Raw genomic sequence first — 16610 nt, 5'->3', positions numbered from 1 at the left:
GCATCTTTATGATATCATCCGAATAAAAGAATGAATGGTTGGGCGGATGCTTTGAATTATTAATATATATAATTTACATGTAAGGTTTACTAGAAATTTGGGCCATTTCGACAATCTGTCCCCGAGGCCGATATTTTTTCGAATAAAGGCATTGGGGTGGCGAGAGACGAGCAGGGATGCGGGAATCGTTCAATGTTTCTTTGTCCGAGGCGTTTCTTTCGCCTTATGTTATTTTAATTGTTACAATACTTAGCATGTACGTGAAAGACACCTGTAACGGAGACGTGCTTTCTAGTGCGGTGTTACCACTTATGCAGGTTCTGAACTGGACCAAATACTTGTTTCAGATATTTGAAACCAGAATATATACAGAATTTAATATATAAAAGGAATATAGATCTACTGTGTGTCGAAAAAACCCCTGATCAATTCAGCGTCATAGCCGCAAAAAATGGATCGTACCATATATTTAAATTAAACACTATAGCTATAAATGCAAATCTGTCCAATAAGTAGAAGTTTGTTAGTATACGGGGTAAATGCCCTCGATAGTAGCATTCTTTCAGCACTTTGGTGGCTTACTGTATCACACTTCAACAAATGCATATAAAACAGGTAGCACTTTGATCCGAGTATATGAAACGAATTAAATTCAAATACGTAATTAAAAGTGTTTTCTTGCTACCAAAAGTGTTGATACATTCGGATTAAGTGGGTGTGGTGGTTTGTGCATCCGTTGCAAATAGTGCGATGTACGATGTTTCTGATGGCGGCAAATAATCTCAGGAACTTACATTACAAATGAAGCATGAACGAAGAAACTGCCACTATGTATATGAGGAAAACAGATGAACAGCAGGCGGGTCACGTGACGCGAACCAATTTCGGAGTACCTGTGGTACCTGTGCTGTGGCGCTCGAACATTGCCATTTCCTGCTAGGGTTTCTCATCCTCAACAACCTCCGCGGAACATCGTGAACATTTTCGGAATAACGCTGAAATAAATCAATCACGGATACCATTTTTTTGTTGTGACAAACATGGGACACGGGACAGTCAAACAACCACAGGCGAAGGTGAATAAACAAGTCCCGACGACGGGATCAACACATAAACACACAGGGTCTTCCCAAAAGCAGCATGGCGGTAAGCCAGGAGGGAGTGGGGAGAAGCCAGCTCCTCCCCCAAAGGTGGCCCCGGGGCGTACGATGGGACGAGAGAAGGCGATTATCTGGGAGGACGACAACGATGTGGACTTCGAGGACATCACGTTCGTAGTGCCTATAGTCATCTCCGTCATCATCCTGCTTGTCTTCTTTCTCCGGAAGTACATACGCTGGACCGTCCCCTGCCAGAGCTCCAACCGCATCGACGGCAAGACTGTTGTTATTACTGGTAAGGAGCTTTAGGAGAAAATAAACATGGGGTTCAAACTTTTTTTATGATAGTGTATCCCGATATAAGCTATCTTGCTTAAGCGCTGCATTTACAGAAATAGTATACTTTATCAAACTTTTGTGTCACGTTTGAGAGGATTTTCTTTGTTTTTGTTTACATATTAACTCCAACATCGGAACGGTTTCAAGTAAATTGGGCAAACCCGTTCAATAATAAGCGTTTGGATACATTATGGCGCTATACACTAATACCTAGCGCATGTTATTGAAAGTTGTCTTTGCCACATGATTCAGCACAATTACGTCGACCACATGCTTTGTGATTGCATTGATACACTCGCGCTGAATCCATCGTGCACAATTTCAACATCTCAGTTTGTGGGTGCAGTCATTATAGCAAAATAAGCTCAAAGTACGTGTGTTCTTTTTTATCCTTATATAAAAGGTTATATCAGGTCGATGATCGCTGGTGCTTACAGCTTCTCTAATTTGATTATTCCACGCGGTGTGGTCGTATCGAAGGGATACTATCTGCTTGTTTACATTGTTAACAGGCAAATTATACTTTTCTGAGAGCAGTTTCATGGCCAAGTGACCGACCTGTTTGTTTCCTATTCATTACTGATGTTTGGATGATAATCCTATACAAATACACATCCTTGGGTAATGGTTCCGTTCTGGTGGATTAAACTCTAACCTTCGAGACAAAAAACATAGGATAAAAATGTATGTAATTCATTTTTGGCAACCAAATTTATTAAACTAATTGATGTGCTGTCACGGGGCGAAGTATAGAGGTGTGCACGTGTAAACACATATGTTTTATTGAACTCAATTTTGAAGCAGTGAGCTCTCTTCTCTCTGGTGTCACTCTAACGGTATAAAATAAGACGTAACCGCGGCGTCATTGTTGGTCGTGATTGGTGGCTGTCCAACGGTATTAAATAAGACGTAACGCGTCGTTTTTTGTCGCCGCTTGGCGGCACTCTAACGGTGGTAAATAAGCCGTAACCGTAATGGTTCGTTATTGGTATCCGCTTGGTGGAAGTCTAACGCTGTTAAATAAGTCGTAGCGGCATCGTTATTGGTATCCGCTTGGTGAAAGTCTAACGAAGCCGATGGTAAATCAGTCGTAGCGCGTCGTGATTGATCGCTGCTAGGTGGCTCTCCAATGGTATTAAATAAGACGTAACGCATCGTTTGTGGTCGCCGCTTGGCGGCACTCTAACAGTGGTAAATCGGTCGGCAAGCGTCGCTTTTGGTCCCTGCTTGGTGGCACTTTACGGTGGTAGATTAGTCGCGCATCGTCGTTTTTGGTCGCTGGTTGGTTGCACTTTAACGATGTTGAATTGGATGTGAAGCGTTCTCGGCTTGGCCTCTAAAGGGGCCACCAGTACTGAATACTACTTCATGACGCATTATCGAGCTACTGTCACAGTGAAAATAAAATTGATTTAGAAACGGAATCAGAAACCATTTTTAAACAAATAGTTTATCATCAATACACATGTCATTATAACAAATGGGGTATGAAATCTTTAGCCTAACAGTCGCTCACGTAATCTGTTTTGTTATGTATCCCTGTGGCATGGCAGCGCATATACTGCAAGCGGGTAACCATATCGCAACGTTAGCCGCAAATACCTATAGTAAGGCTCATCAGGTCATGTGATGTCAGTGCATGCAGGACCACCAGGACTAATACATGAACAGGTGCGTAGCTAGGCATACGCCAGTACGCCCGGTCTTTCAAAGCAAATAAGACTCCATCGAAATGACAAATGCTTAAAACTCGAAATCCAAAGTTATAAAAGAAGGCTAAGGGGTGTTTACTGTGTAAAGATTATACTTCTTATATATTATTTCACTAGTGAAAGTTGATCGTCAGTTGACTTAATTTTAGGATTCGGAATATTTGACTTGAATGGTTTCTTTGTAACTGTATTTTTCAAAAACAATTTAGGGGACACCCCTTTCACTTCCATCCCATATACAAGAGTATGACCTAAGGAAAGAAAGGTTTTTTTATATTGACACTTAGCACAAGAGTGTATTGGCGTACAGTTCAAAATACCACGGGTACGCCCCTGATGAATATAACATTCACGTTTATCACAGACTCCGACAGTAGCCGTACCTGTTTAATTATTGATGTTCAACGTCAAATAAACTTCGCACATGTTTAGTTTAAATTTATTCAACAAAGAGTGTGAGTCTTTCAGCAGTATCTTAATTTCATTAGTTAGGGCGTTGGGCTGCAGCGAAACCCTCGATGGGACCCACTTTCCAGGCTTGCAAGGGGGAAACCAAACAAACAATCATATGTATGAAAAAAATCGAACCCGCCTTGATGAAAATGCGCGATTACCACATCACATCACTTCCCAAATTGTGTTCAACATTCATGTACACTTACAAAACATAAAAAATAACGGAGTCCACAACATTCTGTACCTTTAATTACAATGAACATTGGAGTTCCTGTTTGCTTCTGACTTTCATTGTATATATTCGTGTACAGAGCCAACGTTCTATTCCGGGCCTTATCTCAGTAACCTTCATGTTTGTACAATAACAGATATGTTGCAGAGCCGGGCTTATCATGAAGTCTACCGTTTATGTTGTAAAAGGCACCTTGAGATTCCAACAAAAATCGTTCAGAATTGCGAATTGTTTTTGCTACTCAGGCCATTAACATTAACGTTGTCCGTTGCTGAACGGGTGCTACTTGGAATTTGTTTATAATTGAAATGATGATCACAGCTTTATGCTTTCATCTGTGTAGAATATTTGCCAAGCCACTTATTACGCAACAAAAGTAAGCTGCCAGATTGCACAATCACGCTCGAAAACATTTTTCAGCTGTTGTATAGGTAGGGCTTTGGTTTATTAAGAATATTTGAGTTGGGTTTTTTCACAAATCTCCGAAATACAATGCTTCTACAAGTACGATGGTGCGAACCATGTGTGTCACTTGAGCTCATCATCATTTGTAAAAAAAAATCACCGATGAAGCACTTTTAAGTATTTCGTGTTTCTTAGTCGATTCAGTAAATTCTATCAGAAGCAGATTTCGGTTGTGAACTGTGAAATCATGTATATAATGTTTCAGCTGGCGTAGAATGAAGTTAACTGAATCCCATTACATTAAAATTGTTAAGTGGAGTACTCGAGAAGTCTTCGTAGGGACATTTTGGTTCCTCAAACCCTTACTATTCACCGCCGTTCCAAAACATACGTTCATTATGTTCAATTAAACATTCAAAACAAGCCACCCATAACGCTAACAGACACGTCTACATATCTAAACATTCATTTTCTTCTCATATAGACTCATACTAGTTTAACATGACTTAAAATTTGGCTTAGAGAGACGTTCACAGGATAAAAGAGAAAACTATTATATTTTATGTTCTGCTTAACTCTGCAATTATCCCTTTAGCCCGAGGAACGTTCATTGCAAATATGATGATGTTCACCTTAAAAACACATTGTTAAAATGTTACTAAAATATCATATAATAATAATATTATATATATGCATTCTCGACGGTATCATTAAAATGTCCTTGTTTATATTTTGTTAATAGGAAACATATGCATTGCCGTTGGATACCTTTATTCATATTACAAGACAATACTTTAAATGACAGCGTGTTGCAGTTTTGACAAACTAGGGTTACTTTAAGGGACAGCGTGTTACAGCTATGACAAAATAGGGTGACTTTAAGGGGCAGCGTGTTACAGCTATGACAAACTAGGGTGACTTTAAGGGACAGCGTGTTACAGTTATGGCAAAATAGGGTGACTTTAAGGGAGAGCGTGTTACAGTTATGACAAAATAGGGTTACTTTAAGGGACAGCGTGTTACAGTCATGACAAAATAGGGTTACTTTAAGGGACAGCGTGTTACAGCTATGACAAAATAGGGTGACTTTAAGGGAGAGCGTGTTACAGTTATGACAAAATAGGGTGACTTTAAGGGACAGCGTGTTACAGCTATGACAAAATAGGGTGACTTTAAGGGAGAGCGTGTTACAGTTATGACAAAATAGGGTGACTTTAAGGGACAGCGTGTTACAGATATGACAAACTAGGGTGACTTTAAGGGACAGCGTGTTACAGATATGACAAACTAGGGTGACTTTAAGGGACAGCGTGTTACAGCTATGACAAAATAGGGTGACTTTAAGGGACAGCGTGTTACAGTTATGACAAACTAGGGTGACTTTAAGGGACAGCGTGTTACAGCTATGACAAAATAGGGTGACTTTAAGGGACAGCGTGTTACAGTTATGACAAAATAGGGTGACTTTAAGGGACAGCGTGTTACAGTTATGACAAACTAGGGTTACTTTAAGGGACAGCGTGTTACAGTTATGACAAAATAGGGTGACTTTAACGGACAGCGTGTTACAGCTATGACAAAATAAGGTTACTTTAACGGACAGCGTGTTACAGTTATGACAAAATAGGGTGACTTTAAGGGACAGCGTGTTACAGTTATGACAAAATAGGGTGACTTTAACGGACAGCGTGTTACAGCTATGACAAAATAGGGTTACTTTAAGGGACAGCGTGTTACAGTTATGACAAACTAGGGTTACTTTAAGGGACAGCGTGTTACAGTTATGACAAAATAAGGTTACTTTAACGGACAGCGTGTTACAGTTATGACAAAATAAGGTTACTTTAACGGACAGCGTGTTACAGTTATGACAAAATAGGGTGACTTTAAGGGACAGCGTGTTACAGTTATGACAAAATAAGGTTACTTTAAGGGAGAGCGTGTTACAGTTATGACAAAATAGGGTGACTTTAAGGGACAGCGTGTTACAGCTATGACAAAATAAGGTTACTTTAACGGACAGCGTGTTACAGTTATGACAAACTAGGGTTACTTTAAGGGACAGCGTGTTACAGCTATGACAAAATAAGGTTACTTTAACGGACAGCGTGTTACAGTTATGACAAAATAGGGTGACTTTAAGGGACAGCGTGTTACAGATTTGACAAAATAGGGTTACTTTAAGGGACAGCGTGTTACAGATATGACAAACTAGGGTGACTTTAAGGGACAGCGTGTTACAGCTATGACAAACTAGGGTTACTTTAAGGGACAGCGTGTTACAGCTATGACAAAATAGGGTTACGGCAAGGACAATGAAAAATGCAACTAAAACATCATTTATTCCGTATGAAGTATAAGCTATTGTTTCCAACACATAGCTAAACCGTCTTTATTCATGACACTTTACTCTCTGCATAGCTAATAACCATAGTGCTAATAGCACCAAGCAGTATGCTGATATAGTTGTTACATTAAGGACACAAATTATAGTTATTCCATTACTCAAAATACCACGTTTCTTTCAAATATATTTTACCCGAATTTTTATGGTAATCCCTTTTACTTTAGTGGATCCTCATCATTTTCGTTAAAATAACTGTATAGTCCGCTAATGCACCACTGAGCAATAATCTATATGCATGAGTTATGGCCCCTCTAACATCAACCCTCGCATTGCTCCCGCTAATGCACCACTGAGCAATAATCTATATGCATGAGTTATGGCCCCTCTAACATCAACCCTCGCATTGCTTCCGCTAATGCACCACTGAGCAATATTACAAACTACACGCCTGAGTTATGGCCACTCTAACATCAACCCTCGCAATGCTCCCGCTAATGCACCACTGAGCAATAATATAAACTACACGCCTGAGTTATGGCCCCTCTAACATCAACCCTCGCATTGCTCCCGCTAATGCACCACTGAGCAATAATATAAACTATATGCATACTATTTTGCCTTAAAAACATATAAACTTTTTTTCAAAAACTTCTGGATATATTTTGTTCTTAATGACAAATGATTTCTGGAATGCCGGTTATCCCATGAGCGGATGCCGGTACATTGTACGCACGTACGGTATGTCAGGTGTGACGGCCCCTGTTGTAACGCCGCACATCACTGTGAGTTACAGTTAACCCTCCAGTAGCGTTATTGGAGGCTCCATGAAGCGGGTTCGCAGGAACATAAATCACTAGAAACAGTCATGACATAAGCAGTTTGTGACATGCATTCCCGCGGATTCCGCGATCGGTTCATGCAAAATGGCAGTCGATCATTTAGTTGCCTACTAACGTTTTATTGACTTAAATTGAATTGCTTTTGATTGAATACATGTATAATTGGATACATAACATTTTGATTTTGCGTTAGGTTTTAGTTGTTAGTTAGCATGAATCTGCAAAACATTAAATGATCAAATTTGATAATTTGGTTGTTGTTGTCTACACATTTACTTGTTAAAAGTGGAATAGGCGTAACTAAGCGTCCTATAACTTTTGTACGGATAAATTACAACTCAATGTACGTATACCGCACGCTATAAGGTCAGCCGCAGCCCTCGCGATTGAAATCATACACTCCCGCTGAAGCGCTTGTGTATGATACTTAACTATTACTTGTACATACAAACGCATACGTACTTACATACACATCCACTTAATTCGCGCGTCTTCAATGAAAGGTTATTATGTGAACAGACAGGTGTTACCATGGCGCGTCAAGAACTCGGAAAGAATCAGGAAGCGTGTTCCAGAGATAGCAGACGGCTTTTTCAGGAAGCGTGTTTCAGAGAAAGCAGACGGCTGTGTCAGGAAGCGTGTTCCAGAGATAGCAGACGGCTGTATCAGCAAGCGTGTTCCAGAGATAGCAGACGGCTGTTTCAGGAAGCGTGTTCCAGAGATAGCAGACGGCTGTTTCAGGAAGCGTATTCCAGGGGTTGCAGACGGCTGTGTCAGGAAGCGTGTTCCAGAGATAGCAGACGGCTGTTTCAGGGAGCGTGTTCCAGGGGTTGCAGACGGCTATGTCAGGAAGCGTGTTCCAGGGGTTGCAGACGGCTGTTTCAGGGAGCGTGTTCGAGGGGCTACAGACGGCTGTTTCAGGGAGCTTGTGTGAGGGGTTGCAGACGGCTGTTTCAGGAAGCCTCTTACATGGGTTGCAGACGGCTGTTTAAGAAAGCCTGTTCCAGGGGTTGCAGATGGCTGTGTCAGGGAGCGTGTTCCAGGGGTTGCAGACGGCTGTTTCAGGGAGCGCGTTCGATGGGTTGGAGACGGCTGTTTCAGGGAGCGTGTTCGAGGGGTTGCAGACGGCTGTTTCAGGGAGCGTGTTCCAGGGGTTGCAGACGGCTTTTTCAGGGAGTGTGTTCCAGGGGTTGCAGACGACTGTTTCAGGGAGCGTGTTCGACGGGTTGCAGACGGCTGTTTCAGGGAGCGCGTTCGAGGGGTTGCAGACGGCTGTTTCAGGGAGCGTGTTCGACGGGTTGCAGACGGCTGTTTCAGGGAGCGCGTTCCATGGGTTGTAGAAGGCTGTCGTAAAGGTCAAACACTTCATCATAAAAGCTGGAATTAATTTACTTAATAATAAAAGATCCATACATAAAAACGTTACTTTCTGAGAATACCAACGAAAGGCATTGGTGTTTCTCCGACCCTTTGTCCAACAGTCACCAATTTAGGGACACCGAAGGATTAATTTACATTATCGTTATATATTAAAGGGATTAGACACCAGATGATACAATTGCAAGAAAAAAAAAAGAAAATTGTCAAAAACATTCATAAAATTGTGTAAAACGCAATGATGTACTTACTTACTGATGTATCACATCGCTTTCAACACATGCATCTTTCGCAGTTTTTGCGCATTTTTCCAATTCGAAACTAACTGGGTCTGTTTACCACGTAAATCCCAGTAAGTTTAAAAATAGCGTCGGTAAATTAATCTGTACTCAACATGATTGTTGCATTTATTGTTTTGATCATGTAAAATGATGTACTTTCGGCCTTCTACTAGCTCGCTCTGACATTTCTATGCTTGTTTTGAGGAAATACATTATTTACCGATTTTTGGACCACCTGCATGGTGTCTAGTCCCTTTAATTATTTGCAGCATTATTCTCAAGTATCTTTCCATATCGTAATGAAGATCGGGGCTTACATTTATTTTGTATGCACATGCAAACGGTTTACCTAGTCGAAAACAGTATTGGGCTTAATCTTTTTCTTATACACACGTCTACATAGTAGAACACGTATTATGATTACTTTCTGTCTGTAAAAGCACGTCCACCTACCAAGCTACCACCTATCCTTGGGCTTGATCCTCGTCTGTATTCAAACGTTGTCTACCTAAAAATGAAAGTGGGGTTGAACTCGTCTGCATTCACACGATGTCCACCTGAATACATATAATAACGCATAAATGCATGCTGTATGCACATTGTTGAGACTTGTATGCACCCTTTGCATGTTTCGTGCAAAATATTGCACGGCTTATATTTGTACCCCTTGTCCCAATAAACGATACCATATGCAAGGCAGATTTATTCAGTTAATAAGAAAACACACGCAGTAATGTGTTTACTTGCGTATTTTTTTCACGCATGATATTTTACCCGCAAAAACAGTATACACATAGTTGCGGTTCCAGGAATTGACGTTAGATAGGGCGCACTTTAAGGGCGCAACTTTGGGTCTGTGCCCGGCGTTGCAAAGGAACCAAAACGACAGAGGGGGTATTTTGCATGTTGGTGTAAATTGCATATTCTTTCGTATATTGATTTGAAAAGATTACTTGGACAATTTTATGTGTGCGAGGGTGTCCGCCTGTGATACATGCTAAAGAAACAATACGTGTTGGCAAAACTCTCGAAACAAACAAGTTCAAGTACACAAATAATGAGACTCTTGATGCAAATATATTTCGTCGAAAGGTGCGAATTCTCAATAACGTTAGAGAACGGAAGGGAAATAAATAATATTTAGTACCTCTGAAATTCACAGGAACTGAGTTTTACAGGCGGCCGTGGGTTATAAATCATCTAGCAAATTCCTCGCGATGCATGTAGCTCGTGATTAATTTTGCACGTGTGCCCGTCAGTTTTATAGTGTTCCATGTACTTCTACCAAAAACAAATACTCTTTTATGTATGCTCTTTTCAAAGGGACCCATTTACGTTTAATGAGGTCAAACATCGATTTTGGGGCTCGTTTGCCATAAGTTTTTAAAACAGTGACAGAAAGTGCTCTACTTTGCCGAAAATCGTTGCAAACGCTATGATTGAAGATTCGATCATTATGGTCCTTGATTCAGTCCATGCTCAGGCCACCTAGGCACTGAAAGGTTCGGGCTTAGAACTGGGCTCAGGCAACCTAGGCACTGAAAGATTCGGGCTAAGATACGGGCTTAGGCCACCTAGGCACTGACAGGTTCGGGCTCAGATCCGGGCTTAGGCCACCTAGGCACTGAAAGGGTCGGGCTCAGATCCGGGCTCAGGTCACATAGGCACTGGAAGGTCCGGGCTCAGATCCGGGCTCAAGCCAACTAGGCACTGAAAGATCCGGACTCAGGTCCGGGGTAAGGCCACATAGACACTGAAGGTCCGGGCTAAAGCCACATCTAGGCACTGAAGGTCAGAACTAAGGCCACCTAGACACTGAAGGTCAGAACTAAGGCCACCTAGGCACTGAAGGTCCGGGCTAAGGCCACATCTAAGCACTGAATGTCAGGACTAAGGCCACATCTAAGCACTGAAGGTCAGGGCTAAGGCCACATCTAAGCACTGAAGGTCAGGGCTAAGGCCACATCTAAGCACTGAAGGTCAGGGCTAAGGCCACATCTAGGCACTGAAGGTCAGGGCTAAGGCCACATCTAAGCACTGAAGGTCCGGTCTAAGGCCACATCTAAGCACTGAAGGTCCGGGCTAAGGCCACATCTAAGCACTGAAGGTCAGGGCTAAGGCCACATCTAGACACTAAAGGTCAGGGCTAAGGCCACATCTAAGCACTGAAGGTCAGGGCTAAGGCCACATCTAAGCACTGAAGGTCAGGGCTAAGGCCACATCTAAGCACTGAAGGTCCGGGCTAAGGCCACATCTAAGCACTGAAGGTCAGGGCTAAGGCCACATCTAAGCACTGAAGGTCCGGGCTAAGGCCACATCTAAGCACTGAAGGTCAGGGCTAAGGCCACATCTAAGCACTGAAGGTCAGGGCTAAGGCCACATCTAGGCACTGAAGGTCAGGGCTAAGGCCACATCTAAGCACTGAAGGTCAGGGCTAAGGCCACATCTAGGCACTGAAGGTCCGGGCTAAGGCCACATCTAAGCACTGAAGGTCCGGGGTAAGGCCACATCTAAGCACTGAAGTTCCGGGCTAAGGCCACATCTAAGCACTGAATGTCAGGACTAAGGCCACATCTAAGCACTGAAGGTCCGGGCTAAGGCCACATCTAAGCACTGAAGGTCAGGGCTAAGGCCACATATAAGCACTGAAGGTCAGGGCTAAGGCCACATAGACACTGAAGGTCCGGGCTAAGGCCACATCTAAGCACTGACTGTCAGGGCTAAGGCCACATCTAAGCACTGAATGTCAGGGCTAAGGCCACATCTAAGCACTGAACGTCCGGGCTAAGGCCACATCTAAGCACTGAATGTCAGGGCTAAGGCCACATCTAAGCACTGAATGTCAGGGCTAAGGCCACATCTAAGCACTGAAGGGCAGGACTAAGGCCACCTAGGCACTGAAGGTCCGGGCTAAGGCCACATCTAGGCACTGAAGGTTCGTGCAAAGGCCACAGCTAGACACTTAAGGTCCGGGCTAAGGCCACATCTAGACAATAAAGGTCCGTGCTAAGGCCACATCTAGACAATAAAGGTCCGTGCTAAGGCCACATCTAGGCACTGAAGGTCCGGCTAAGGCCACCTAGACATTGAAGGTCAGGGCTAAGGTCACTTCATTGGCATTGCCTTCCTAGAATGTTGTTAACAAAGCAAATCATTGAATAAACGTATTACGTAAAAGAAATGATTTTCTTCGAATAGTATATATTTCAAGCTTTATATATTATGAATTAAAAAGATAACTTTCTGCATTTAAATAATTGAATGATTTTTAAAAACGCATTGAGTAGTTTTCCTTGGTCCAGTGAATCAAAATTATTCATGAAACAATCTTATCCACAGGAGCTAACACAGGGATTGGGCGGGCAACGGCGACAGAGCTTGCGCGGCGGGGTGGCCGGGTGGTTATGGGCTGCCGGGACAGGAAAAAGGGGGAGGCGGTGGCCATCCAAATACGGACCAAGACGCACAACCCGGATGTATACTGTTATGAGTTGGACCTGGCCAGCCTAACCTCCATCAAGGAGTTCGTGGATGACTTCAACAACCGGGAACCCACACTGCACGTGCTCATCAACAACGCCGGTGAGGAAAAACATTATACATGATTATGGGCTAATATTATCGGAGCCAGTTGGTATGTTTTACATACATATAAAGTTATAAATACAGACCTGTTAAAATATAAATTGATTAAATTAAATAAAATGCATGTAATGCCCATAATAATAGTAATGCCCATTACGTAGAGAAAACGTACATGCATTTAATGATTAACAGCCTAGCGTGAGTTTATAAGTTGGATGAACACGTGTCCCATGTGTCCATACGTCTACGTGTTTCAGCGTACATGGGCCCACAGTCGACGACGATGGACGGGTACGAGCGGTGTTTCGGCGTCAACTATCTGGGCCACTTCTACCTGACGTACTTACTCAAAGACAAGCTGCGACGTGGTGCTCCAAGCAGAGTTATCAACCTGATCTCAGACACATACAGGTACTACACATTTACCCGGTACATATTAGTTATATGCGTTTTGTAAGCTGATAATAAAAGAAGAACACTTATATCCATTTTATGGAGTAAGACTTAGCTTCACGTTTGAATGTTATCGTTTAACCATTATTTCCAAGGCCTTCATTTTATGGACCTTTTCTTTCGAACAGGTGTTGAATACGTACCCTGATTTCCAATGGTTACCTGTGATCTTTACCATTTCAGCAAGGCGCGTCTCAACTTCGACGACCTGCCGCTAACCCCGTACGACATCAAACAGGCCTATGCGCGCTCCAAGCTGTGCATGGTCATGTTTACGTCTGAGCTCCACCGCCGCCTCGCAGGCGATATCATACACGTATACGGCGTACATCCAGGTACATAGCCATAATAATTTCATATTAAGTATAGGAAGTGAAAACAATTGTTGTTCTAAAATAGGTTCTTGAAAATCATGCGGCTTACTAGTGGCGTTTCTAATATTTATCTAATGTTAATAATAATAAATTTTACAGGCTGGGTGTGCACGGACATCCTGCGGAATTGGCCGGGCGTGGCGGGCAATATTCTGCGGACGGTGTCCCGGGTGCTGTTCAAGTCACCGGAGGACGGCAGCCAGACCGTGTTGTTCTGTGCGGTCGGCGAGAAGATGCGAGAGATGTCTGGCAAGGTGTTAGAGAACTGTAACATTTTCAAGGTGAAGAATTACGCCAAGGACCGCGAGCAGTGTGAGAGGCTGTGGAACCTATCCTTGAACCTGTGTGGCCTCGAAAGTGATATCCCCGCGGACAAACGTGACCCGGGAGAGAAAGGGCCACCAGCCGCCGTCCAGGATGTCGGACCAAGGGAGGCTGAACCCAAAAAGGAGAAATAGAAGTTGACGGAGTCAGTGCTGTGTTTGCTGTGGAACAGTGGCTATAGGAAGTATGCGTGTCCTAGAATCAGTAACAATATCAACCTAATCATCTGTGATAAAAATACAACGATAAGGAATAGTTAAGATGTGTACATGTAGCTGAGAGCCCGCGTCTGCCCGGCGAAGTGGTACTTCTTGTACGTGACCAGCGGAAGCTACATGTATGAAACCGAATGAATTTCAGCATTTATCTAATAATTCTCATGCTACTATTTAGTTAACAAGTTTAGCTACCCATGGCCTATAGGATGTAGATTATGCTTGCCTCGTTGGGCAAATTTCACCAATTCGGAAGTGCCTACTCATTGTTACATGCCTTCTGGGAGTACGATTTGTTATTGGTGAAAGTGGCATTATTTCTTTTAATTTAACACATGATAGTGATTCAACATGATTATACCGTCTAAGACCATTGGCTACGTTCTATACTTATTCCTTATGAGAAACGATACTGTTTTTCTAATGTTGTTTAATGTTTAGTAGCCAAGCGAAAGTCCCCCTCCCCTATACATGGCGTTGCGGTTCGGGAAGCCGACTAGAAATCAGGGTTATTTTGGCTGCAAATTGGTCATTTGACTATCGAATTATAGGAACTTCATTTAGTGCATGGTCTTCGACCTTGTAGCACAACGTCTGTTAACTGTCCTTAATGGAAAATTATTATTTGTCTGAAAAAAAAAACACAAAAAGAAATAAAACAGCACCTGAAAGGGATACGACACAGGAGTTAAATCAGAGTGCAGACTGTATGTGTTAGTTACGTTATCATGTTCAATGAATTGTCGTTTAATGTAATTTAAGGCACTTAAAACACAGTGACTGATATAATATCATGTATAAGACTCGTTTTCAGCTAGTAGTCTGGCGGACGCTTGTAGTTTGGTCAGGATGAAAATGCTCCTTGGATATGTAGCGTGTGATCAATGTATTCCATATCTATGCAATAGAATATTATCTTAAAATGATACCGATCTTTTGTAATGTTTTAATGTTAATTTTAACTGTTTTATGTAAATTGCTTTTAAATAAAATTATTAATTGAAATATTTCAAATTTCAATTATATTGTGTCGTGTTCGTGTCTGCTGTGGTGTACGGTTCACACGGAAATCTGCTCGACATACTGGTATTCTTTTATATTACCTAGTGTGATCAATTAAGTGTTCTTTTGTTGGTCTTTTCATCTAAATATATGCGCGCCTGATTACCAAATAATCTCAATGTATGTGCGCCTGTGTAATGATTCAGACTCTCTAAAATCCCGAGCACAGGTACCAAGCAGCCGTGTTTGTTTTCAAAACAGATCCTTCCCCCGCTATCTCCCTGTAATCTCCGTAACAAGCCCATCTCATAATCTACAAACAAACCACTGTGAAGGCTTCCAGGATAAGAATTCTAAATTGAAAAACTGAACATAACAAATATCTTGAAAACAGCAGGTGATCGCTCTTGAAATCACTTTATCGCCTGTAAATAGAGGTGTATCATAACCTATCACCCCAGTGTATCATAACCTATCACCCTAGCGTATCATAACCTATCACCACAGCATATCATAACCCATCACCCCAGCGTATCATAACCTATCACCCCAGTGTATCATAACCTATCACCCTTGCGTATCATAACCTATCACCCCAGTGTATCATAACCTATCATCCCAGTGTATCATAACCTATCATCCCAGTGTATCATAACCTATCACCCCAGCTTATCATAACCTATCACACCAGTGTATTATAGTCTAGCACCCTAGCGTATCATAACCTATCACCCCAGTGTATCATAACCTATAACCTATCACCCCAGTGTATCATAACCTATAACCTATCACCCCATCGTATCATAATCTACCACAGCGTATCATAACCTGTCACCCCAGCGTATCATAGCCTATCACCCCAGCGTATCATAACCTATCACCCCAGCGTATCATAACCTACCACCCCAGCGTATCATAACCTATCACACCAGTGTATCATTACCTACCACCCCTGTGTACCATAACCTATCACCCCAGCGTATCATAACCTATCACCCCAGTGTATCAACACCTATCACCCCAGCGTATCATAACCTATCACCCTAGCGTATCATAACCTATCACCCTAGCGTATCATAACCTATCACCCCAGCGTATCATAACATATCACCCCCAGTGTATCATAACCTATCACCCCGGTGTATCATAACCTATCACCCCAGTGTATCATAACATTTCACCCTAGCGTATCATTACTTATCACCCCAGCGTATCATAACCTATCACCCTAGCGTATCATAACCTATCACCCCAGCGTATCATAACCTATCACCCTAGCGTATCATAACCTATCACCCCAGTGTATCATAACCTATCATCCCAGTGTATCATAACCTATAACCTATCACCCCAGTGTATCATAACCTATAACCTATCACCCCAGTGTATCATAACCTATAACCTATCACCCCATCGTATCATAATCTACCACCACAGCGTATCATAACCTATCACCCCAGCGTATCATAGCCTATCACCCCAGCGTATTATAACCTATCACCCCAGCGTATCATAACCTATCACACCAGTGTATCATTACCTACCACCCCAGTGTACCATAACCTATCA

General features: G+C 42.4%; 1 protein-coding gene across 1 annotated transcript; it reads left to right on the top strand.

Moving 5' to 3' along the window:
* The first annotated feature begins 846 nt into the window (after nt 1–846).
* On the top strand, nt 847–15044 carry LOC128233021 (retinol dehydrogenase 12-like). The gene is made up of 5 exons (XM_052946874.1): nt 847–1395; nt 12428–12670; nt 12931–13084; nt 13310–13461; nt 13600–15044. The coding sequence occupies exons 1-5, from the start codon at nt 1041–1043 to the stop codon at nt 13956–13958; spliced, it is 1263 nt and encodes a 420-aa protein (XP_052802834.1). The 5' UTR covers nt 847–1040; the 3' UTR covers nt 13959–15044.
* Nucleotides 15045–16610: the final 1566 nt, after the last annotated feature.

The sequence above is a fragment of the Mya arenaria genome, chromosome 4, assembly GCF_026914265.1.
Source record: "Mya arenaria isolate MELC-2E11 chromosome 4, ASM2691426v1".
In the NCBI taxonomy this organism is placed as follows: Eukaryota; Metazoa; Mollusca; class Bivalvia; order Myida; family Myidae; genus Mya; species Mya arenaria.
Note: the sequence above shows the minus strand (reverse complement) of the source record. Positions and strands in the feature narration are given on the sequence as shown.

Bases quoted from the DNA above. Each gene is read 5' to 3' on its own strand.
- LOC128233021 (XM_052946874.1), top strand. From the start codon at position 1,041: ATGGGACACGGGACAGTCAAACAACCACAGGCGAAGGTGAATAAACAA. The intron at 12,671-12,930 runs GTGAGGAAAAAC...TACGTGTTTCAG, and splicing joins CGTGCTCATCAACAACGCCG to CGTACATGGGCCCACAGTCG. The intron at 13,462-13,599 runs GTACATAGCCAT...TAAATTTTACAG, and splicing joins CGTATACGGCGTACATCCAG to GCTGGGTGTGCACGGACATC.